We start from the raw sequence: 23,868 nt of genomic DNA, 5'->3' as shown, positions 1-23,868 counted from the left end.
AGGGCTGCACTAGGGGCTTAACATGAAAATGTTTCCCTTTCTGGTTAGTGCAGTGTAGCAGGAAGAATAAGACTCACAAGCAGTGAGCTCTTTCCCAAGCAGCTGCAGCCTGACACCTGTGGCATGATGAAGTGGCAGCTTAAGGTGCTGAAAACATTGTTCTTCACCTAAATATGAGCCTTGTGAAAATTTTATGTGTAAGAAAGTTTTAATAAGGGTCATATTTAGGTGCAAAAGAACAGGCACGGATTTGTTCAGGCACAATCTCCCCCGCCTCTCCACAATTTACCACAAATTTTCCATGCATATAATTTAAATACATTTAGCTTGAATATGTGAGGAACTGTCACATGATGGAACGTCCATGGTGATAGTGTCTTGTGATGACCTGGTTCGGTGATAAAGTGATACAGTTATGAAGTGTCAGGCAATGAAGTGTTTCAGTGATAAACTATCAGTAATGAAATGTCAGGTGATGAAATGTTCATACACCACTGAAAACATGACTGGATTCTTTAAGTCCTTCCTCCTACCCAGGCCCCACTCCTTAACCACAAGTTTCTTCCTGCTACCGTGACTTCCCCATTTCATGGCCTTAAATTCCCTGAAGGTCTAGTAGAGGACAGCAATGATCCTCAGTCATTCCTGCCTTCTTTGAAGGTGTTTGCCTGTTCTGTTCAGGATGATACACCACAAGAAAAATTAGGTTGTGTATTCTTTTACTGTTCTCCTGGAAAATGGAAATTAACCCAAGATGATTTTAGGGATTTTATTTCTGGTGCTAATTCGATAGCTGAAAATATATTGTTATTGGGTGAAAGGCAAAAGGCGGGGGGGGGGGGGGGGGGGTATAAATGACCTAAATAAATAAATAAATATTAATGTTCATTTAGTTAATCAAGAGGACTCAGAATCCAAGGCACTAGTAGATACGCTGCAATATTTGGGGTATTCTAGGGTGGAAGGAGGTCCAGCTCTTGAAAAAGGTCATCAAATCAATCTATTGACATATAGGTTACAGTCTAAGGGTGATTTTCAAATTGTAGATCCTATATGGACACCAACTATTTGGTCAGACCGTTTTAGATTACAATTTGTTCAATCCTTTTAAGCCAGGTATTAGTAGGAATTATCTTTCAAGGGGTAAGATTGAAGGAGAACTATTTTGGAATATAATCTTAGATAAACTGGCATCACAGGGTACGACAGATATAAATTTTATGACTCAGTGGCATAAAGTTTGCGATGAAATTTTGGATGATATGGCACTAGTTCAGATGAAAAGAGGTTCTGGAAAGAAAAAATCTACATGGTATAATGAGAAATTATTGGAATTGAAAAGAACATGTAGGAGGTTTGAGAGATTGTGGCACAAATTGTGTTTGAATTGGAATGGTGTGAGGCTGTTGGTATATATAAAGCTGCCATAAACCAAGCTAAATTAGATTATTTTTCCAATTATGTTGGGGCAGAATGTCACCAAGAGACTCTATTCTCTGGTAAATACTTAGAGTTCTGATGTATTAAAAGTTAAGGTGTCATCAGCAGATGAGCTTGCGGTATTTTTTTAGAACTAAAAGTGAAACAGAAAGAAGATTTTTCCACAGTTAATTACCCCACTGGATTTCTTTCAGAATCTAGATTTAACTAACAACATTATTCATGCTGATAGAGTTTGGAATAATGTTTCCATTTCTGATGGTCCTTAAATTCAAGGATGCTTGCATAGATACTCAAAATCTCATTGTTATCTGTTTATTTATTTAGATTTTGCTCACACCTTTTTCAGTTGTAGCTCAAGGTGAGTTACATTCAGGTACACTGGATATTTCTCTGTCCCAGGAGGGCTCACAATCTAAGTTTGTACCTGAAGCAATGGAGGGTTAAGTGACTTGCCCAAGATCACAAGGAGCAACAGCGGGATTTGAACAAACCACCTCTGGATTGCAAGACCGGTGTTCTAACCACTAGGCCACTCCTCCACCTTGTCCAGCAAATTTGATATCTAAAGCACCCCCCTCAGTTCATGTGGTTTTTGTATTAAGGTTTATTGGAAATGTTGGATAATGGTAAATTTCCAAAGGAAAAAGTTTTAATTATCCGTACCCCTATCTCAGTGCAATCTAGTGTAGTTTCAAACTATAGACCAGTGGCTTTCATACCACTTTTAATTAAGGTAATGGAGGAGCTTGTAACACAGCAATAGACAAATTACTTATGTTGTTATGATATTTTACATGAATCTCAGTTGAGGTTCAGAAGTTTTAGCATGGAGACAGTTTTGGCTACACTGTCATTTGAGCTTAAACAAGAAGTTAGTATGGGTAAGAAGGATCTTTTGATATAATACTATTTCTCTTGTGCATTTGATCTAGTGGATCATATGGTATAGTTATCTATTTTGGATTTTTATGGGGTGGGAGGTGTGGTTCTTTTACTGGTTTAAAGGTTTTTTGACTAACAGAAGTTATAAAGTAAGGATGAATTGATCTTATTTTTCTGAATGGATTCCGAGCAGTGGAGTCCTACAGGGTTCTCCTTTGTCCCCCATTCTTTTTCATGGCACCTTTGGGTAAAAAGCTAGTTGGGTTTTAGAATTTTCATGTATGCAGATAGTAACATAGAGGCTCATTTTCAAAGCACTTAGCCTCCCAAAGTTCCATAGAAACCTATGGAACTTAGCCTCCCAAAGTGCTTTGAAAATATGCCTCATAGTAACATAGTAGATGACGGCAGAAAAAGACCTGCACGGTCCATCTAGTCTGCCCAAGAAGATAAATTCATATGTGCTACTTTTTTTATTTGTACTGTCCTCTTCAGTGCACAGACCGTATAAGTCTGGCCAGCCCTATCCCCGCCTCCCAACCACCAACCCCGCCTCCCAACCACCAGCTCTGGCACAGACCGTATAAGTCTGCCCAGCACTATCCCTGCCACCCACCACCGGCTCTGGCACAGACCGTATAAGTCTGCCCAGCACTATCCCCGCCTCCCAACCACCAGCTCTGGCACAGACTGTATAAGTCTGCCCAGCACTATCCCTGCCACCCACCACCGGCTCTGGCACAGACCGTATAAGTCTGCCCAGCACTATCCCTGCCACCCACCACCGGCTCTGGCACAGACTGTATAAGTCTGCCCAGCACTATCCCCGCCGCCCAACCACCAGCCCCGGCACAGACCGTATACGTCTGCCCAGCACTAGTCCCGCTTCCCAACCACCAGCCCCAGCACAGACCGTATATGTCTGCCCACACTAGCCCCGCCTCCCAACCACCAGCTCTGCCACCCATTCTAGGCTATAACTGTTTTATTCCTTTTGAAGGCCACCTGTCGAATATAGTCCCTATTGCATCTAACGTGATTAATATAATAGAAGAATGGGCAACTACCTTTAGATTTAAAATGAATAAGGATAAAACAAAGTTTATAGTGTTTGGAGCACATTCAGTATGGCAAGTGAGAAAATCTTATGCATTAATAATATTGATTTTCCACTGGATCTGTCTATTCCTCCTTCCCCCATGATTCTGATTTCCTAGCCTGACCCCCCTCCCCCCAATAAAATACATCCCCATTCCAACCCCCTAACAATATCAATTCTTTCCTGAACTCACCCCAACATGTGCTGGCTGTCAGCACTTGTGCAGGTCCTGGCTGAATATCGGTTGGGACCCTCATAATGGGATTTGTCAGTTCCCCCTTCCCAACTCCCCCAACAAAATCCATCTTGGTCCTTACCCCTCTCCCGAGAAGTCCCCCTTCCATGCCCTAGTGGACCTTCCCCCCCCCCCCCCCCCCGGGCCTACTTTAGCATCCCTGATGGTTTAGAGGATAGTCCAGACAGGAGGGAACCCCTATCACTCCTGCCTATGTTAGTTCCGAGTGAAAAAAGGCAGCTGTGATGTCTAGCGATAGTGTTTCAATATTACTGCGAGGGGTAAGTCAATGTTGGTATTAATTTGACTTGGACTACAGTGGTTCAGATCTTAAGATAAGTCTTTGACTGAATGATGATAGCTCTGATCAGAAAATATTTTCAGAGACTTTATAAAATCACATTAGAGATTTGTCTGGATACAAATCTTGATGATACAGATTTTGAATAGAATATTTACACTGGTACTCATTAAAGGAATAAGATTACATAGTCTTTATTATAAATTGAACCCTTTAACATTAAGAATGACTCAAGGAGGTTTTTTGACCGATGATTAAAAAGCTAACTTCTGTTGTTGACAGTGGGAGTGACCAATGTGTCACCATCAAAAATAGCAGACTGAGCCCGAGGCTCTCGCACTGTGCCGAATAAATCTGCTGAAAATGGCAGTTATCAGAGTGTTGGCCTTAAGACTGTGAGTAGCTGGTGAGAGGGGAAATTGTACTGGTTATGAAGAGTATGAGGAAAAAGACCGTGGACCTCAAAGAGAATGTGTATTCGGGGTTAGGTGGTATGGGATCTGGGACAGAGAGCACTGAGCTCAAAAGTGCAGAATGGGAGGAGCTGCCAACTAGGATTGAGATCAAGAGTTGGTTTAAGGAGTTGAAGCAGATAATTCTAAAAGAGATATGCAGGACTTAGTGGTAGAGCTATGACTGGACATGAATGAGATTGGGCAAAGAGTGGAGGAGAAGGAGAGTTAAATGCAGGAACAGGAGGAAGAGATACAGAATATTAACCAATGCATCAAGGTGATGGAGAAAGTGCAGGCAGAGGTGGCAGTCAAAACAGAGGACTGAGAATAGATTGCATAGATGTTACTTATGCATATGGAGCCTGCCTGAATTGAGTTTCAGGATATTGGTGGAACTTAAAAGATGGATGGTACTGATAAGACAGTTGGGGGGGGGGGGCAGGGGGCAGATGTGGAGGAGGCATATAACAGTTAAATGCCGCTGAAAATGACTGGATAGCCACATACAAGTGAGTTAATCGGAAACAGCCGCTGACAGGTTAACTCACTTGTATGTGGCTATCCGGTCATTTTCAGCGGCATTTAACTGGTTAGCGGTGCTGAAAATGGCCGGTTAGCACCAAAGTGGAAGCCGGCTATGTCGGGGACATTCCAGGCACATTTCAGGGGCAGAGTCCGGTTAGCTCCCAATATATAGAGCTAACTGGCAATGTTTAAAGATAGGACAGCTATTTTGCAGTCCTATTTATGCACTAAACGCTAGCTCTTGGCTGCTTAAGTCTGAATATTCACTTCACCGGGCATGCGCTAGCTGGGTTTAAAAAAAACCCCCAGAAATTCAATGCTGAAGCCCACATAGGGCCCGACGCTGAATATCCGTTTTTTTAGCATCAGCGGCGGACAAAGGCACTGTGCGCTGCTGGCTGAATATCGGCCACTCTCAGGCTAAGCATGGGTGTAGAATAAACTACAGGAACACAACTCACCTGAATAGCAATGGGCAGAATTTTGTTCTCTGTGTTTTTGTAGAGCAAGCAGATAGGAGCTGCTATATACTGCACCGTAGAAGGATCCGTTGCATTGGCAGGAATGCCATCAAGCAGCTCATAATCCACTATGAAGACATTCCCCTGCTATAGAAAAGAACCCAAAGTCATATTACCAGGACAATAGTTACAGATTCCTACTTCACTCCCTTACCACAGGAGGAAAGCATGTGGTTACCATGGTAACAGTTACATCTTACTGACAGACCAGCAGGTCAGAGCAACTATGAGCTTTGAGAGTATTAATTGAAGGCTCCCTCCATTTTTGAAAGGAAACTCCTCACAGATCTTCCTTTGAAAATTACGCTGGTCTGCATTTGTATTTTATGTTATTTAGACAGATACTTGCTATGGTGCATTAAGGAAATAACACACATTATCTGCTCCTTAACGCGTGTTAAATGGCAATAATGTGCATTTTATAGTTTGTTACCTTGGGCTAGCTAATAAAGAGATGCAAATGCATCTAAAACACCTCATTATTATGTAAATCGAATAACATGGTAAATTTTGAAAGCTTTCCTGGAAAAATAATGCCAACTCAAAAGCTGACATTATTTTTCCTGCCCAGGAGCACTGGCCCATTAACATGTGGCAAACAAAAGAAAGAAGGGGAAGACCAATACAGTTCCAACTCAAGGGTAAAAAGCAATTTTATTAGTTGAACTTGACCAGGGGCATAGCCAGACCTCGATGGGAGGGGGGGCAGAGCCCAAGTGTGGAGGGGTACATTTTGGCCTGCCTTCCCACTGCCACCCCCTGCCTCCGCTCCTCCCCACTGCCGCTGGAAGGTACCTTGGCTGGTGGGGGTCCCCAACCCCACCAGCTAAAACGTTTGTCCCGCACTGGTCCCACACTGCCTGGCGCCCTGTCCTATTTTCAGCGCCATATACGCTCATTGTAATGAAACTGAGCAATGCTGAAAAAAAATGGCTTTTTACATTTGAGTTGGAACTGTATTGGTCCTCCCCTACTTTCTTTTTTTGCTCTGTGCCTTCATTCATGTAGGGGTTTCCTCTTCTTTTTTTGTTTCCATTAACATGTGGCCCAATGCTCCTGGGCGCCATCTTAAAGGGGCCGACAGAGAAAATACAGCTATGGTGCACTCCTCCCCCTTGAAGATACTCCTTTGTAAGGTAACCCATAGCTGGTTAAGTGCTGAATATCTCACTTAACCGGCTATGTGTTAGCCGGCTCTGGAAACCCAGAAACTCAATGCCAGTGCCCGGACATGGCCCAGTATCGAATTTCCGGGTTTAGAACCAGCAGAGGTCAGCGAAACGCTGATCGCCACCAGTTGAATACTGGGCCTATAGTATCATAGCTGATGACAGCAGATAAAAACCTGTACAGTCCATCTAGTCTGCTCAACAAGACCCAGATTAACTGTTAGTAAAAATCCAGAACCAGCCTAACATGTCCTTACTGGATTTAGATTTCAACTGGCGCGTCTGTGACCTGAACCCTCCATGTGTCATCTGTGTGAGAAGAATGAGGAGTAGAACTCGGTGCCTCTGATCATCTTGCCTGTGTTCCCTGGCCTGAACTGCTGTGATCATGGCTGCTGGATTGGTTTTGCCTCCCTCCCTTTGGCGTCACTTCCAGGTTATCATCTATATCTTGAAGAACCCAACACCTGTGTGACCTGTACCTTCTGTGTGTCAGTTCTGTCTTTATGTAGTAACCCATAGTCGGTAAAGTGCTAAATATTGCACTTAACTGGCTATGTGTTAGCTGTCTCTGGAAACCTGAAATTTCAGTGCCAGTTCCCAGACATGACCCACATTGAACGCTGCTGGCAGTCAGCAAAACGCTGAGTGCTCCCTGCTAAATATTGGGCCCAAACAGTCACAACAACAAGGGTGACAAAAGAAAAAGTAGTAGCCAATGTCCGAACTACCGTCTTTATTATATCATCCAAGACTCGACACGAGCCGTGTTTCGGTCAACAAAGGCCTTACTCAGGATTCTTTGTATGGATGTGTGCTGTTATTAAGTAAAGCTCAAAGTTATACAGGTGGTGTTCAATATCTTTCTGCTTGCTTCCAAAAAACTCTCAGTAAAACGCTTGAACTTACAAGAATTCAAACTTGAATTCTTGTAAGTTCAAGTGTTTTACTTTCTTGACCGATCTGTGTCGAGTCTTGGATGATATAATAAAGGTGGTAGTTCAGACATCGAATGCTGCTCTTCCTTTTGTTACCCTTGTTGTGACTGTTTGGTTTGTTTATCTACAAGGGCTACCGTTCTTCTGTTTTACTGCCAAGTCCTACTTGTGAGGAATGAAAATATCGGGCCCAAGCATAATGTCAGTGATTAGTTAAATATGCTCCAGATAACCGTTGGTAAAAACTTGTCATTTCTTTTTATTGTGCTGTACCTGTATCTCCTCTTCCAGTGTTAGGTTCCGCTGGAAGCTGCTTTTAACCATTTCAGTAGTCACTGGAAACTTCTGGGGGATTTCCTTGCACTTCTTGATCAGGACAGGATTGCAGCCATTCAGAAATTGATAGGCGAAAATATAATCTTCCTGCCAGTGCTGCATGACATACTCTGCAGAGGTATAAGAACAATCTCAGCACTCAGAACAGCCCTGAACATCTGCCCATTGAACTTCCCCACAGAGCAGACATAGAGGGGCCGCTCTATTAAGAGTGCGTGGAACCTCTGGGTTAAATTTTTAACACTGATTTTTTTGTTGTACTTTCACATTTACGCCCTAATTCTATAAACTTGTGTGCACAATTTTATGTGTAGCATGCATAGTTGCGCATGTAAGTTTTAGAATAGAGTTGGCATTAACAACCAATTATTGGCACTAATTAGTAGTTAACTAAAGTAAATTAGTACTCGGGTATGGATATGCTCGAATACCTATCAAACTCAAAAAAGAATCCGCTGCCACAAAATGACAAAAGTTTAAACTGAATATAGTGCGGAGTTGCACTTTACAGGAAAAAGGCCTCAAAGAGCTCACAGATCTTAATAAATCTGTTTGAGCTAAAGCTCACAGATCTTGGTTTACCTGTCGGAGCTTGAACGGATCACACGATCCTGCCTTCATCGTCGGCCAAAACCAGTGGTGTGCTGGAGCCGGCTCTGTCCGGCTCGCAAGAGCCGCTTGTTAAATTTTGACAACTCTTGCGAGCCGGTTGTTGTTGGGGGCGAGCCGGCTCCATTGGGAGGTAAGCATGGCAGGAGGGCGCCATCACAGGCCATGCTTACCTCCCCTGCCGCTCCGAGGCATGTCTAACGATGTCCTTCGCCCCCACCCTCCCCTCCTGCTCCCATCTGACTTTTTAAATTACCTCCGTCGAAACCGCTATTTAAAGCCCTGCTGCATGCAGGCCGTCTCTCCAGGATTCCCCTGCTTGCTTTGGTGACGTTCGCGCCCTTAGTCCCGCCTTCTGACGTCATTCTGACGTCATTTCCTTTTTCCGTGAAGGCGGGACTAAGGGCACGAACATCACCGAAGCAAGCAGGGGAAGCCTGGAGAGACGGCCTGCACGCAGCAGGGCTTTAAATAGCGCAGGCTTCGACGGAGGTAATTAAAAAAGACAGATGGGAGCGGGAGGGAAGGGTGGGGGCGAAGGACATGTTCGCTGGACATGTTTGGGAGCGGGAGGGAAGGGCAGGGGAGGGAGGAGAATCACTGGGTATGGATGGGGAGAGGGGGGCAGGGGAGAGATTTGCTGGGCATGGATGGGGAGAGAGGGGCAGGGGAGAGACTTGCTGGGCATGGATGGGGAGAGGGGGCAGGGGAGAGACTTGCTGGGCATGGATGGGGAGAGGGGGCAGGGGAGAGACCTGCTGGGCATGGATGGGGAGAGGGGGCAGGGGAGAGATTTGCTGGGCATGGATGGGGAGAGGGGGGCAGGGGAGAGACTTGCTGGGCATGGATGGGGAGAGGGGGGCAGGGGAGAGACCTGCTGGGCATGGATGGGGAGAGACCTGCTGGGCATGGATGGGGAGAGGGGAGCAGGGGAGAGAGGAGAGTTTCAGGACATGGATGGAGGGGAGAGCAAGAGAAATTCTGGTCATGGATGGAGGGGAGGGAAGGGAGAGAGAAGAAATGCTAGACATGGAGGGAAGATAGAGGAAGGAGATTAGATGAGGGAAAAGGAATTGAGGAGAGAAACTGCACATGGATGGAGAAAATAGGAAGAAGCTAGATCCACTGGACAGTCAAGTCTGCGGAGGATCAGAAATGAAGAAGAAAGGAGGAAAGAAAAGAAATAAATGGAAAGGAAGCCCTGGAAACGGAGTCAAGGGAACAGATAGAGAGCAGCAGAATCAGATACTGGACCAGCATGATCAGAGAAACAAAGTCACCAGACAACAAAGGTAGAAAAAAATAATTTTATTTTCATTATAGTGTTTGGAATATGTCCACTTTGAGAATCAGGTGCTGAACGTTAAAAGTTTATATTTATTTACTTATTTATGGCATTTTATCCCATATTAAACATGAATTAGATTGGAACCTGGGATCATTAATTTTTTTCCTGGAGAGAGTAATGCATTGCCCCCTCCCCCCGGCTATGGCCAGCTCTGCAATATTTGGGGGGGGGGGGGGGCGCCGAGGTGGACGGGGGGGGGGGGGGGGGGGGGGGGGGCGCCAAGGTGGACCGGGGAGAGAGCCTGTTGTTAAAAATTTACCAGCACACCACTGGCCAAAACCTTCTGATGTAAAGTTTTCCTGCTGATGTATCACATCTCAAGTCAACTATTAAATTGTATATGGTACTCTATTAAATATATTATGGCTCTATTGGCGCCATCACTTATCTTTCTCGGTGGTGCTCTTGGACCGCGTTTCCCAAATCTGTGCTGTGCTCCACTCTCTTCCCCTCATATGCCGAGCCGACGATGGCCAACGCTTTGCAAGGCTGCTTCAGGGTCTCGGTATCACATGGGAGAATGAACAGCATAGCTTCCCATTTGCAGCTACTAAGAATGTTTTTTTCTCTTGCAACTGTCCCATTTTGGCAAGGCTACTTCAGTGTTAAATAAGTGGCCTAAAACCTTACTTGGATGAAAAAGCTAATTTTTTCCCATGCCTTTGTTACTACTTATCTTGATAACTACAATGCTTTTTTTTATTAGTCAACTGTAATAAATCTAATATACAATAGAAAAACAATGGGATCATGTCACTCCCATCCCATATAACCAACACTGGCTTACCATTCTGCTTAAAATTCAATTTAAAGTCTTTTTGCTAGTCCATCTGGCTTTTTACAGTGGTAGACCTTTTCCACCTAAATGCTTTCCTAAGCCTCTGTTATCTTGGGTGCCTTCTTCACCCTTCCCAGAATCTTCTTGTTGTATAAAGTGGTTTTTATTACCCCTCCCTTCCACACTGGTACTAAACTGGCTCGTAAACCTCTATGGTATCTTTTTGATTTATCAAGCCCAATAACTAAATGAATAACTTTATTAGCTTTTTCATGTGTGGCAACTCACTTGAGGCAGTGTTGCTGATTCGAATAAAGATGCGCTCAAAATCACTGAAGCTTTTCCATGAAGACTGGAACATGTTCATAAAGTAATTCAATGAGAGATTTTCTATTCTGAGAAGAAAATATATGGTTATAGGATAAAATACAGAGATACAAAAGAACAGTCAAACGATAATATGCTATAGTAGGAGAAAGAAACAGACATGGGGTACTCTCCTGTGTGAACTATCACTAGTTTGCTTATTTTTGGAAGCAGCATGTCTTCAGTACTGTCAGCCACAGACGTGAGGTTGGTGGGCCATGAGGATGGGATGGAGGGGGGGGGGGGGAGATGGTACTGGACCTACTGGGTGGGAGAACAGGGAGAGAAATAGATGCCAGGACTTGTGGGGGAAGAAGGCAAAGATGAATGACCTGCAAGAGGGGACAGGAGAGAAAGAAGAGGGACACTTGCTGTACCCCCAAGGGGTAGGGGAAGGAAAGGATGATTTATTGCTTGACTTTCTAGAATAATGCATTTTTCTTGTATGTGTATTTTAGGTTACCAGTTTTGTGAATTGTCTTTAGCTATTGAAATAGCTGGTATATAAAAATGATGTGTGTTATTATTATTATAATTATTATTAAGATATGCCATGACTTGTTGCAGCAGGGAAAAGGAGGAAGAGGGAGAGATGATGCTGGACCTGAAGGAGGGGGGGGGACAGGAGGGAGGAAAGAGAGATGAACACTTGCTGGACCCCCAGGGAGGGGCAGGAGGGAAGGATGTTAGCTCTGGAGGGGTCTAGGAGGAAAGAAAAAGATGTGCTGGCCTTGGGAGGGGGGCAGGACAGAAGGGAGAATGATGGAGATATGCTGACCTCAGGAGTGGAGGCTGTGTGGGAGGAGTAATGCTGGACACATGGGGTTGATAAAGAGACAGAGGGGTGATACTGGGCACATGGGAAGGAATATGGACACTGAGGGGAAATGCTGAACAGGTCAAGAATAAGAGCACAGAAAGGGGTACTGTTCAACATGGCAAGAGGATAGGGGCAGGGACATGGACACGGAGGTAAGATGAATGATGGACATGAAGTAAGAAGAAATGACAAAAGGACAAGGAGACCAAAGCAAAAGAGTTAAGAAAAGACAGAGGAAAGGAAAGCAGAGACTGGGATCAACTTGATAAGAAAAATAAAGTGACCAGACAACAATGGTAGAAAAAGGAATTTTATTGATTAAAATATTTCAGTTTTTGGAATGTGCATCTGCTAGAACTGGTGTTAGACATGGCTGTGGCCCCTGACAAAACCTTACTCATTGGCCTTCAATCTCAAACATAGTGGTGGTAAATCTCCATCTTTGGGATGGGCTACCCTTGGTGTCTCTGTAAAACACATAAATACCTACCCTAGGTCCAGAGCCATAGCGAGGGGAGCTGACACCCGGGGCGGGTCGCCGCTGCGCACCCCCCTCCCCCCTGGGTGCAGCACGGCGCACCCTCCTCCCGCTGTAGCGCACCCCCCCCCCCGGAGCGCATACCCCCCCCCCCCGGAGCACATACCTGCGGCGAGGGACGGGCGGGAGGGCCGATCCACCCCGACTGCACGTTGCTGGGGTGTGTCGGCTCCGCGCTGATTCACTGCTCTCTCTGTCCCGGAACAGGAAGTAACCTGATCCGGGGCAGAGAGGGCAGTGCACCAGGGCGGACCGCCCCCCGCCCCCCCTTCCTACGCCACTGCCTAGGTCCTTACTTTTTTGCCTCAGTCCCACACAGCAGCAGTGCAACATTGCTTTAGCTGGAAGGGATTCTCAAGCTCAACCAGCTGAAGACATGTGGAGCCCACAGCCTCCCGGCTGGCACTCAGTGGTAGCACTTTAAGCCGCTGATGCCAGCACCACGTGCAGACTCAGTTCTCTTGCATGTTACCATGTGCTCCAAGTGCTACCACAGACTGCTGTGATTTTCTGAGTGGAGGCAGCAGGCTTCAAAGTCTTCAGTTGATGAGGCTTGAGCATCCCCTCCAGCTAAGATATTTTAAATCTGGTAGGGAAGTAGGGGCAGGGGTATGGAATGAGGAGGAAATCTAATACCACCTATATTACCTGTTGGCCCACTCAAAAAATTGCTTTCTGGCTATGCTACTGCTCTAGAATCCCAAACAATAAACACCTTCTGGCCGATATTTAAAACCATTTAACCGGCTAGGAATGGATCCTGGCTGGTTAAATGGCACTTAGCCGGCTATCCGGCAATATTCAGTGGGAGATAGCTGGCTATCTCCTGCTGAATATTGCTGGTTAGCGCTTAGCGGATAACCGGTTATATTGCATGACATAACTGGCTATCTGATGATATTTAGCAAATCGCCAGCTAAGTTTGGTGGCCAAATATGGCCGCCAAAATAGCAGGTTTTATCTTTTGTTGTTTTAAATATTTGCTTGGCCAGCTAAAATACACATGGATATTCAATGCTGGTCACCAGAAATGGCCTCGCATTGAATATCTGGGCTCAGTGATGACCAGGGGAGGCAGCCCGCTACCTCCCGCGGTCTGAATATCGGGCCTCTAAAGGACAATTCTGTAACTGGGTGTGTGCAGTTACATGCACTTTGCACGTGCATGTAAGTTCTATATCGTGTAACAGCAATGGGGGGGGGGTTCATGTGGACGGAGCATGGGAAGGGCATGGGTGTGTCTCCAACTTAGACTCACAGCTTACAGAATTCTATTAGTTACGTGCTTAGTGTTGAACACTTAGCCGTGTCCATTGACCTAGCATAAATAGTAGGTGTGACATTGTAGGTTTGCACTAGCATTCTGTTTGGGACTCTTGGCACCCAGATGACATCATAGAAAATGCACTCCCCATGCATTATTGGGGCATCTAAATCAAGACGTCCTGTTACTGAATTGCCTCCCTAGACTTAGAAGTAATTAGATATAATTAATTTATATTTAAATTACTCAAGAGGAGATGCAGCGTAAGAAATTGTTGAACTGCTATGATATTTTGTATATAAGAACGTAAGAGTAGCCATACTGGGTCTGACCAAAGGTCCATTTAGCCCAGTATCCTGTTTTCCAAAAGTGGCCAAGCCAGGTCACAAGTACTTGGCAGAAACTCAAATCATGGCAACACTCCACACTACAAATCCCAGGGCAAGCAGTTGCTTCCATGTCTGTCTCAATAGCAGACTATGGACTTTTCTTCCAGGAATTTGTCCAAACCTTTTTTAAACCCAGATACACTAACTGCTGTTACCACCTCCTCCGGCAAAGAGTTTCAGAACTTAATTATTTGTTGAGAGAAAAAATATTTCCTCCTATTTGTTTGTAACTTCCTTGAGTGTCCCCCAGTCTTTGTACTTTCGGAAAAAGTAACAAATTGATTTACTTCTACTTGTTCTACACCACTCAGGATTTTGTAGACTTCAATCATTTTATTATAGTTGCCCTTTCGAAAATTAAAAGCAGCTATAGTAGATTTCTTTTGCGGATTCATCCCAGATAGTAGCTCAAACTTAATCATGTTAAGAAGGGAAAATTAGGTTCTTACCGTGATAATTTTCTTTCCTTTAGTCATAGCAGATGCAGCCATTACAGATGGGTTGTGTCCATCAACCAGCAGAGGGAGATAGAGAGCACACTTTTTTCAGTGCCTCATACCAGCTTGCTCCACTGCCTCTCTTCAGTATTTGAAGCTTCCAAAGCAGTATGGCAAACCGCAATGGGAATAACATAAGCTTTCCTCACAGCGAACGATGGCCCTACAACAAAGGGCATTAACTCAGAATGGAGGGAATGAAACATCCTCCCAGAGGGCATAAACTCATCCTCCACTGAGACATAACTGGAGGGAATAAACTCATCCTCCCGGAGGGAATAAACTCATCCTCCAAAACATGAAACTGGAGGGAATTAAGTCATCCTCCTTTAATTGAACAAGAATCCTGAAGACTGTTTTCTGACTTTCTCCCAAGGACGGAATCTCCAGGAAACACGAACAGAACCTGAAATAGATTTACAGCAGATAGCATCAGACAGGGAGGGATCATGGCTGCATCTGCTATGACTAAAGGAAAGAAAATTATCATGGTAAGAACCTAATTTTCCCTTCCTTGTCATCAAGCAGATGCAGCCATTACAGATGGGATGTATCAAAGCAATCCCTAGATAGGGTGGGAACAAGCCACACCACGCGCCAGCACATGCGCTCCAAAATGTGCGTCCCTCCTGGCAGCCACATCCGGCCTGTAATGTCGGGCAAAAGAAAGCTTAGAAGCCCATGCTGCTGCACTACAAATCTCTTGAAGAGAGAGTGCTCCAGTTTCAGCCGAAGAAGAGGAAATTCCTCTAGTGGAATGCGCCTTAAAGGCATCAGGCGGAGGCCGGCCGGCAAGCAAATAAGCTGAAAAGATAGATTCTTTAAGCCAGCGGACAATAGTGGCTTTAGACGCTGGAGACCCTCTGCGAGGACCTGATAGCAAAACAAACAGATGATCAGAGGTCCTGAAAGAGTTAGTAAATCGCAGATACTGCAGCAGAGTCCTGCGCACGTCCAACAGGTGCAATTGCCCAAAAGATTCTGGAAACTCCTCCTCGACAAAGGAGGCAAGAAAATAGGTTGGTTTAGGTGAAACGCTGAAACCACCTTAGGCAAGAAGGAAGGCACGGTCCGAACCGTGACCCCGGACTCTGAAAACTGCAGAAAAGGGTCTCTACAAGACAGCGCCTGGAGCTCTGACACCCGTCTTGCCGAAATAATGGCCACTAACAAGACGGCCTTTAGTGTCAAATCTTTCTCTGAAGCACGCCGAAGCAGTTCAAAGGGAGCACCCTGAAGGGCCTTCAGCACTAGCCCCAGGTTCCAAGCTGGACAAGGTGCACGCACGGGAGGACGGAGCCGAAGCACCCCTCTAAGAAACCGTGCCACATCCGGATGAGCAGCTAAAGACATGCCTTCAACCTTGCCACGCAGGGAGGCCAATGCTGCCACTTGCACCCGCAGGGAATTATAGGCCAAGCCTTTTTGTATACCATCCTACAAAAAGTCCAGAATCGGCGAGACAGGAGCCTGTAGGGGTGTGATCTCTCTGGAAGTACACCAGACTTCAAACTGGCGCCAAATCCTGGCATAAGCCACGAAAGTGGAACGCTTGCGGGCTTGCAGGAGAGTGGTAATTACTTTATTGGAATAGCCTCTGCCTCTCAATTGCACCCTCTCAATCGCCAGGCCGTAAGACCAAATCGACCGGCGTCCTCCATGGTCACCGGACTCTGTGACAACAGGTTGGGAACCAGAGGTAACTGAAGGGGATCCTCTACGAGCATCTGTCGGAGGTCCGCATACCAAGGCCTCCTGGGCCAATCAGGGGCGACGAGAACCACTTCTCCTGGATGCAGCCGAATCCGCAGGAGCACTCGCCCTATCAAGGGCCACGGAGGGAACACATACAGTAGGCCTGGAGGCCAGGCTTGAGCCAAGGCATCCAACCCCGCCGTGCGAGGATCTCTCCATCTGCTGAAGAAGCACGGGACTTTGGCACTGGAGCTTGTCGCCATTAGATCCATCACGGGCTTGCCCCACTTGGCACATATCTGCAGGAACACTTCGTCTGCAAGTTCCCACTCCGCTGGATCAATCTGATGCCTGCTTAGATAATCGGCTTGCACGTTGCTCTGACCTGCAATGAGAGCTGCCGACAGAAACTGTAGATGCAGCTCGGCCCAGTGGCAAATTTGTTCGGCCTGCGCGGCTAGAGCTCTGCACTGAGTGCCGCCTTGTCGATTTATGTAGGCCACTGCTGTCGTGTTGTCCAACATCACTCTGACAGCCAATCCCTCCAGGGTCACTTGAAAAGGCCAGAAGCGCCTGAAACACCGCTTTCAACTCTAGGCGGTTGATGGACCACTCCGACTCCTCGGGTGTCCATAGACCCTGGGCATGCTTCCCCTTGCAATGTGCGCCCCAGCCTTTCAGACTGGCATCTGTCACCACTAGGCACCAATCGGGGAGCGCCAGCGGCATTCCTCGCCGCAGCATGCTGTCTGAGAGCCACCACTCCATGCTGAGTTGGGCTGCAGGGAGCCAAGAGAGTCTGCATTGGTAATCCTGAGATACTGGAGACCATCTTTGGAGTAGAGCATACTGTAGAGGTCTCAGGTGCGCTCTCGCCCAGGGCACCAGTTCCATGGTGGCCGTCATCGATCCAAGCATCTGGACAATGTCCCAAGCTCGCGGGCGGGGCATCCTCAGGAGCAGACGGACCTGATTCTGAAGCTTGCACCGCCTTTGCTCGGGTAGGTACACATACCCCGAGGCTGTGTCGAACCTGGCCCCCAAATATTCTAGAGACTGCGAGGGGGTCAGGTGACTTTTGGCCAAATTGACGACCCAGCCCAGAGATTGAAGTACTGAGACCACTCTGGCTGTTACATGCTGACTCTCTGCAGCAGAGTTTGCTCGAATGAGCCAGTCGTCCAGGTACGGGTGAACCCGAATACCCTCTCGCCTTAGAAAGGCAGCTACTACCACCATAACCTTCGAAAAGGTGCGGGGAGCTGTGGCGAGGCCAAAAGGCAAGGCCCGGAACTGGAAATGCTTTCCCATCACCGCAAACCTCAGAAACTTCTGGTGCGGGGGCCAAATTGGAATGTGCAAGTAAGCTTCTTTCAGGTCCAGAGACGTGAGAAACTCTCCTGGCTGTACCGCCGCAATGACGGAGCGCAGGGTTTCCATGTGAAAATGCCGCACTCTCAGGGACTTGTTTAATTCTTTTAAGTCCAGAATAGGGCGAAAAGACCCTACTTTTCGTGGCACCACAAAGTAGATGGAGTAGCGGCCGCAGCCGTGTTCGGCGGGAGGTACCGGGGACACGGCCCCTATCTGAATCAGACCTTGTAAAGTCTCCTCTACTGCCGCCCGTTTGGCGGCAGAACCGCATCGGGACTCCACAAACACGTCTCTTACAGGGGCGTCGAATTCTATTCTGTAACTGTCTCTGATCAGGTCCAAGATCCACTGAGTGGAGGAGTGGCCTAGTGGTTAGGGTGGTGGACTTTGGTCCTGGGGAACTGAGGAACTGAGTTCGATTCCTGGCACAGGCAGCTCCTTGTGACTCTGGGCAAGTCACTTAACCCTCCATTGCCCGCCGCATTGAGCCTGCCATGAGTGGGAAAGCGCGGGGTACAAATGTAACAAAAAAAAAAAAAAATGTTGGCCCACTCCTCGGCAAAGACAGGACTCGAGGAGAGGGCCGGCGCACCATCTTTGAGAGGGTCGCCCCTGAACTCCAGGCCTTGAGCCAGCGGCTGTGGAACGTTTGTCCGAGTGAAAGGAGTTCCTCTGCTGAAAACGGCCACGAGAAGTGAACCCAGCAGAACGACCTGGGCGGTACCTTCGAGCTTCTCGGAAGGGAGGTCTGTAAGAGGAGTGGACCGCCGCACCCTTAGAGGAAGGCCGAGGCCTATCTTCGGGCAAGCGCTGGGGTTTAGCCTCACCCAGGCCCTTCACAATTTTCTCCAACTCCTCACCAAACAGGAGAAGGCCTTGAAAGGGCAAGTTCACCAACCTTTGCTTAGAGGCCATGTCCGCCGCTCAATGCCGTAGCCAAAGAAGACGGCGAGCCGCCACTGCTACTGCCATGTGTTTAGCCGAAGCTCTGACAATATCATAAAGGGCGTCAGCAAGAAAGGACAAGGCCGACTCCATCCACGGAGCCACATCTGAAAAGGGCTCCGCTCCATCACCGGGTTGTTCCACTGCCTGTTGCAACCAAGCCAGGCAGGCTCTAGCAGCATAACAACTGCATGCAGACGCCCGAATAGTGAGACCTGCAATTTCAAATGACCGTTTAAGTGCTGATTCCAGTCTACGGTCTTGAATATCCTTCAGGGCAACACCTCCTTCAACAGGGAGGGTAGTTCTCTTTGTCACAGCTGTGACTAGGGCATCCACTTTAGGCATAGCAAAGCGAGCCATATGCTCCTCACTCAGAGGGTATAATTGCCCCATAGCCCTGGAAACTTTCAAAGGTCCCTAGGGGTCAGCACATTGAGCCAAAATAAGCTCTTGGATGGAGTCATGCAAAGGAAAGGCTCGAGCAGACTTTTTGGTACTAGCCATCCTAGGATTCACAGAGGAGGCTGTGCCACTGGCAGGGTCCTCAATAGAGAGAGCCTGCAGGGCATCAGAAATAAGCGCTGGCAGCTCATCACGGTGGAAAATCCTCACCGCGGAGGGATCGTCCAGATCCTGAGTCACTTCTGCACCAGACTCTGGCTCCTCAGACCATGAAGGCCTGCCAGAGTCCTTCGAATCCTCGCAGCCCGACCACGGGGGGCGGGGGGAAAAAGGAGGTGCAGCACTCTCTGAAGGGGAATGAGCCCTTCTGCGCTTCATATTCTGCCAATTATCAGGGAATAACGCCTCAGAGGGCATACCCAGGCTAGAATCCACCGGGGGGGAGGGGGGGGGCATTAGAAGAGGCCCATGCCGGGCTTTGTGGGAGAGCTCTTTTAAGCATGTATGCTTTATGCATTAATAAGACAAAATCAGGGGAGAAAAACTCACCCTGGGCACCCAGATCTCTGCCGGGGCTAGTAGCTCCCATATCAGCCTCACTCCGAGGCCTCCCCCCGGGTTCAGGACTCTCCGACTCAGCAGAGGTCGCGCCATGTGGTAAATTCAAACTGGCGCCCGCTGCCAGCTCAGAGCGTGAAGAATCGTCGTTCGCCATGCTCGGGCCGGCTCTAACGTCTGTACAGCACGATTTACAGAGCCCCGCTGCTGATCTGCGCTTGCCACACTTGGAACAGCGCTTTACTGTCTCCACAGCCATCGCCGAAAACGGCGGTTCACGCCAAAATCACCCCGATCACGGGCCCACCCCGGAGGAGTCAGAAAACACTCTTACCTCACTGGACTGAGTATCACAGCTCCGGTCCCACAGAAAAAGGCAAGGAAAAACCTCTGTTCCCTTTTTTTTTTTTTTAACGCTGTGAGGAAAGCAGAGGTAAATAGAACTCCGGAGGCTCAGGTGAATGGGAAAGGCAGGGAAAGGGCGAACCTATGTGCCTGCATCCACTGTTGGTGGGGAAGGACAGGGAAAGCTAAGCAATGTGTCCACATCCATGGAGGTATGGGTAAGGCAGGGAAAGGGCGAACCTATGTGCCTTTAAAGTGAAGCTGCTATAGCCTCCAACACCCCTGCTAACAACTGGCAAAAGCACAGGAGCAACCTCCAGGCAGATTTTACATGGAGCTCAAGAAGCTGCAGCCACTCTGCTAGGGGAGATAGAGAATACTGAAGAGAGGCAGTGGAGCAAGCTGGTATGAGGCACTGAAAAAAGTGTGCTCTCTATCTCCCTCTGCTGGTTGATGGACACAATCCATCTGTAATGACTGCATCTGCTTGATGACAAGGAATACTGTTTCCCAGTGGACACAACACTGCCACTTCTCGCACTATGCCCTGCACGCCACCAAGGACCAGATCCAAAATGACTCCCCCTCTTTGGATCTGATCCTTGGTGGTGTGTAATTTGCTTAGAGATGGTTAACCATAGGTAAAACATCAAACTGAAAAGTAAACTAAATTAAACTAAATTAGACGTAATAGGCTATTATTTTTTTGTGCTTTTCTTCACTCTTTTCTTGGATTGTAGTAGGCACAGAACCTAGTGTCAGTTCTTTCTTTTTGTCTGCCTTATGCTGCAACCCAGAATACACCTGCCTTATTCTGACTAGTTTTTACATGTTGGCTTTTAGCACAGCCTCACTTGTTTTACTTAAGTCCTCACTCCTGGGAAGATTTATGTTTTACCAGGAGTAAAGCAAGTTCTCAGTCACTTCCTGTGTAGACTCTGAATCTATTTTCTCAAAGTTCTAGCTGGGGTCTTTACTCTTCATTAGTCTGACTGTGCCCTTCACTCTCCTGCTGAAAACAGAGGTCCAGCAATGCTTTAAAACTCAACTGCTGTAGAACTTCTTTTCCTCTAGATGCCACTCTAGGCCCATTAATCTGAAAAAAAAAACAAAATAAAAAAAACAGTTCAATCGCTGACAAGCTAAAATGGCAATACTTACGCTCTAATATAATTTGAAGTAAAGTCAAATTCTTTTTGACCATCAAACTGAATGTCACGAGGGAGTTCGCTGTAAGTGTGTGCATCAATGCTGAGAAGGAAGCCAGGTTGCCATTCATTCCACCTAGAGAAAAAAAATGCAAGAGACTGGTTTAATCCCATACGTTTAGGGGACTTTTTACTAAAATGAGTTAACTGTTACCATGACAGATAGCACAGATCCCTTAACACCATCATAAGAAGTGGTGTTAAGTGCAACAAACTGCAATACACAGAAGCCCCCCTGATGTTGAGAAGCAAATGCGGGAGCAAGAGGCCATTAGCACTGGACTAGCGCCTGCATTAGTGAATGCAGACTGCTCAGAGGCCCTAGCACAGGAAACAAGCACACCAAAGATTGGTGCGAATAGCATGCTAATATAGTCAAATGAATGTTAATGATGTCATTTCCTACAGTACACAAGACAAAGCCACCCTTACCACTGAAAAAATGCCAGCCCAGAGCAGGCATTAGTGTGTTTGAAGAGAGGATTTTTCATGATTCTTTCTTTAGAATCTGGTGGATTTTCTTTAATGTCAAAGCAGAAGGAAGCCCATGGAACATCGTAAGTACCAGTTGTGCGAAACAAATGTGCATAAGTCTAAGCAAACCTGAAAGTGAAAGCACACTTGGAGCCTGTTTCCTGCTTTTAGAATATAAGCTTTCCAAGTTAAAATAATTTTGAAATGCGTATATTTAAAGGCGCAGAAAACAGAAGCCAATGTGTGCTTCACATTTGGTTTTGCCTGGTGCATGTGCACAAGAGCAGGGCTTACCGCAGAGCTTTTCTGTGCATCTGTCAAGCACATCACCCTCCTTACTTTTGTTGTAAAACTATGCATGCATACTATTTCCATTGAGCATTGGCAAGCTAATTTTCTGCTCTGTTATGGCAGTATAATTTCTGCACTGTTGGCTTACTGTGGCAGTTCTGAGCATTGAGCCATACAAGGGCAATGCTAAAACAGGGCACCTCTATTTAGGCTGTGCAAGGAGTGCCCATTCTATTATGGAATCAGGACGCCTAAGTGCAGCAAGATTCGAACATATCATTTTATTCTATGTGTTGCACCTGTATGTTGGAGACATGCCCGTGCTCTTGTATATGCCTCCCTTGCAGTTATGGGCTGTAGGAGGAAGCATTGGAAAGGACAAAAATGTTCAGTTTGATTTGTTTCCTATGTCATTTCAGCATTGTTCATTTTGTGGTTTTATCTACTTTCAAGGGGGCAATGTAGTTAAGCGTACACACTCTCCCAAAAAAGTGCACACTCTGTGGTAAGAGCGTGCAGTCTTTGTTAAGAGTGTGCACTCTTCTGAAAGAGTCCTCACTTCCAAAATAGCATATATTCTGTGGTAAAAGCATATAGAATTTAACAGTGTGCACTCTTCTGAAAGAGTGCACACATCTCTGAAAAAGCGCATACTCTATGGTAAGAGCGTGCAGTCTGTTAAGAGTGTGCACTTTTCTGAAAGAGTGCACACTCTCCCAAAAAAGTGCATATCTGTGGTAAGAGCGTGCAGTCTTTGTTAAGAGTGTGCACTCTTCTGAAAGAACTGGTAACAAAAGCTGACTGGGTGGATCACCAAGACATCTCCAAAGATCAAAGACACATGGAGACAAAAAGGAGACAGGCTGGAGAAGGTGTAAATCCAGCTATTGAAGACAAAGGCTTCAGAGGAAACCATAAACAAACCTATTTGCTTGTTATCAGATGTATACCTGCCCCCTCCCATCAGCTATCAGACAGGAAGACACCAGGACATGTGCAGAAAGGAAAGACTTATAATGTGATCATGTGAACAGACTACATTAACCATAATGCCTTGCAAATTACTCAGTACAAACCAGGAAGAAAATGATCCAGGACATGCACTCATATTTCCCTGCAAACTAACAGTATATAAAGCAGAAGCTGTTTCCCCAAGAAGCAGATTCTTCTCTTCGGCTGCAGCCCAGATCCTTCTCTGCTGAAGCCCTGCTACTGCTACAGAGACTCTCTTTGGGATCTGCTGCTCTGGGGACCTGCAGCTTGTCTCCCTGCTGTGAGGATCTCTCCTTCTATCACCATATACTCATCACTCAGCTTCTACAACAAAGGACTTTTGTAAGTTAACTTATAACCTTTTGATCTAAACTCTGTTACCTTGTTGTTTTTAAAGCACAAATTCTCTGTTCCAAGATCCTTTTTTAAAAGATCCTTTTTAAGACTACCTCTTGCTGCAATTACTGAAACCTGTATTGTAAATAAACCTTTTCTGAAGCTAAATATATGGTCTTTTCCTGTTCTTTGCACATGTTCTTAGACCTGGCAATGAAGGTTAATGTAATCTAATAAATATAGCATTTAATTCCTCTAATTCATTGCAATTGTAAATCTTATTACCATATAGGTAATTGGTGGAGAATTAACCAAAATATATATCCTAAAACTTATAATACAGCACCTGTTCTTAAAATATAAATATTAGCGAATGCTCCGAGCAATTTCCCCAAATTAAATATTAATTCCTGTAACACAGGTACAGTTTAACATAAAACCATAGTAAAAATGGCCAAATATAAACATAAATACAATAAATGAGGTAAACTTAAAACCTGACAATAGGACTACCATGAAACAGTATCAAAAATATACAAATTTACCAGCACTGAAATTAAAATAACAGGGATTTTAATGTGATGTCAGCATAATCATCTAATAAGCACACATTAGAACATTCAAATAATATAGATATGATGCTAATGATTTTCTACAATACAGCTTACCATGTAGCTGAGGGGCCAAGTGCAGATATATAGATGGGGACAAGATGGCTAGTACAATCAGTT

General features: G+C 46.1%; 1 protein-coding gene across 1 annotated transcript in view; it reads right to left on the bottom strand.

Annotated features, from left to right (window-relative positions):
- LOC115470373 (arachidonate 5-lipoxygenase-like) overlaps nt 1–23,868 on the bottom strand; it is a 104,745-nt gene that overhangs the window by 46,262 nt on the left and 34,615 nt on the right. Inside the window, exons 4-7 of the mRNA XM_030203482.1 lie at nt 20,997–21,119; nt 10,928–11,034; nt 7,842–8,014; nt 5,402–5,548 (exon numbers count right to left, since the gene is read on the bottom strand). Of these exons, the coding sequence (XP_030059342.1) occupies nt 5,402–5,548; nt 7,842–8,014; nt 10,928–11,034; nt 20,997–21,119 (550 nt within the window). The remainder of the gene's footprint in view (nt 1–5,401; nt 5,549–7,841; nt 8,015–10,927; nt 11,035–20,996; nt 21,120–23,868) is intronic.

The sequence above is a fragment of the Microcaecilia unicolor genome, chromosome 5 (genome assembly GCF_901765095.1).
Source record: "Microcaecilia unicolor chromosome 5, aMicUni1.1, whole genome shotgun sequence".
In the NCBI taxonomy this organism is placed as follows: domain Eukaryota; kingdom Metazoa; phylum Chordata; class Amphibia; order Gymnophiona; family Siphonopidae; genus Microcaecilia; species Microcaecilia unicolor.
This window is presented reverse-complemented; position numbering and strand designations above follow the sequence as displayed.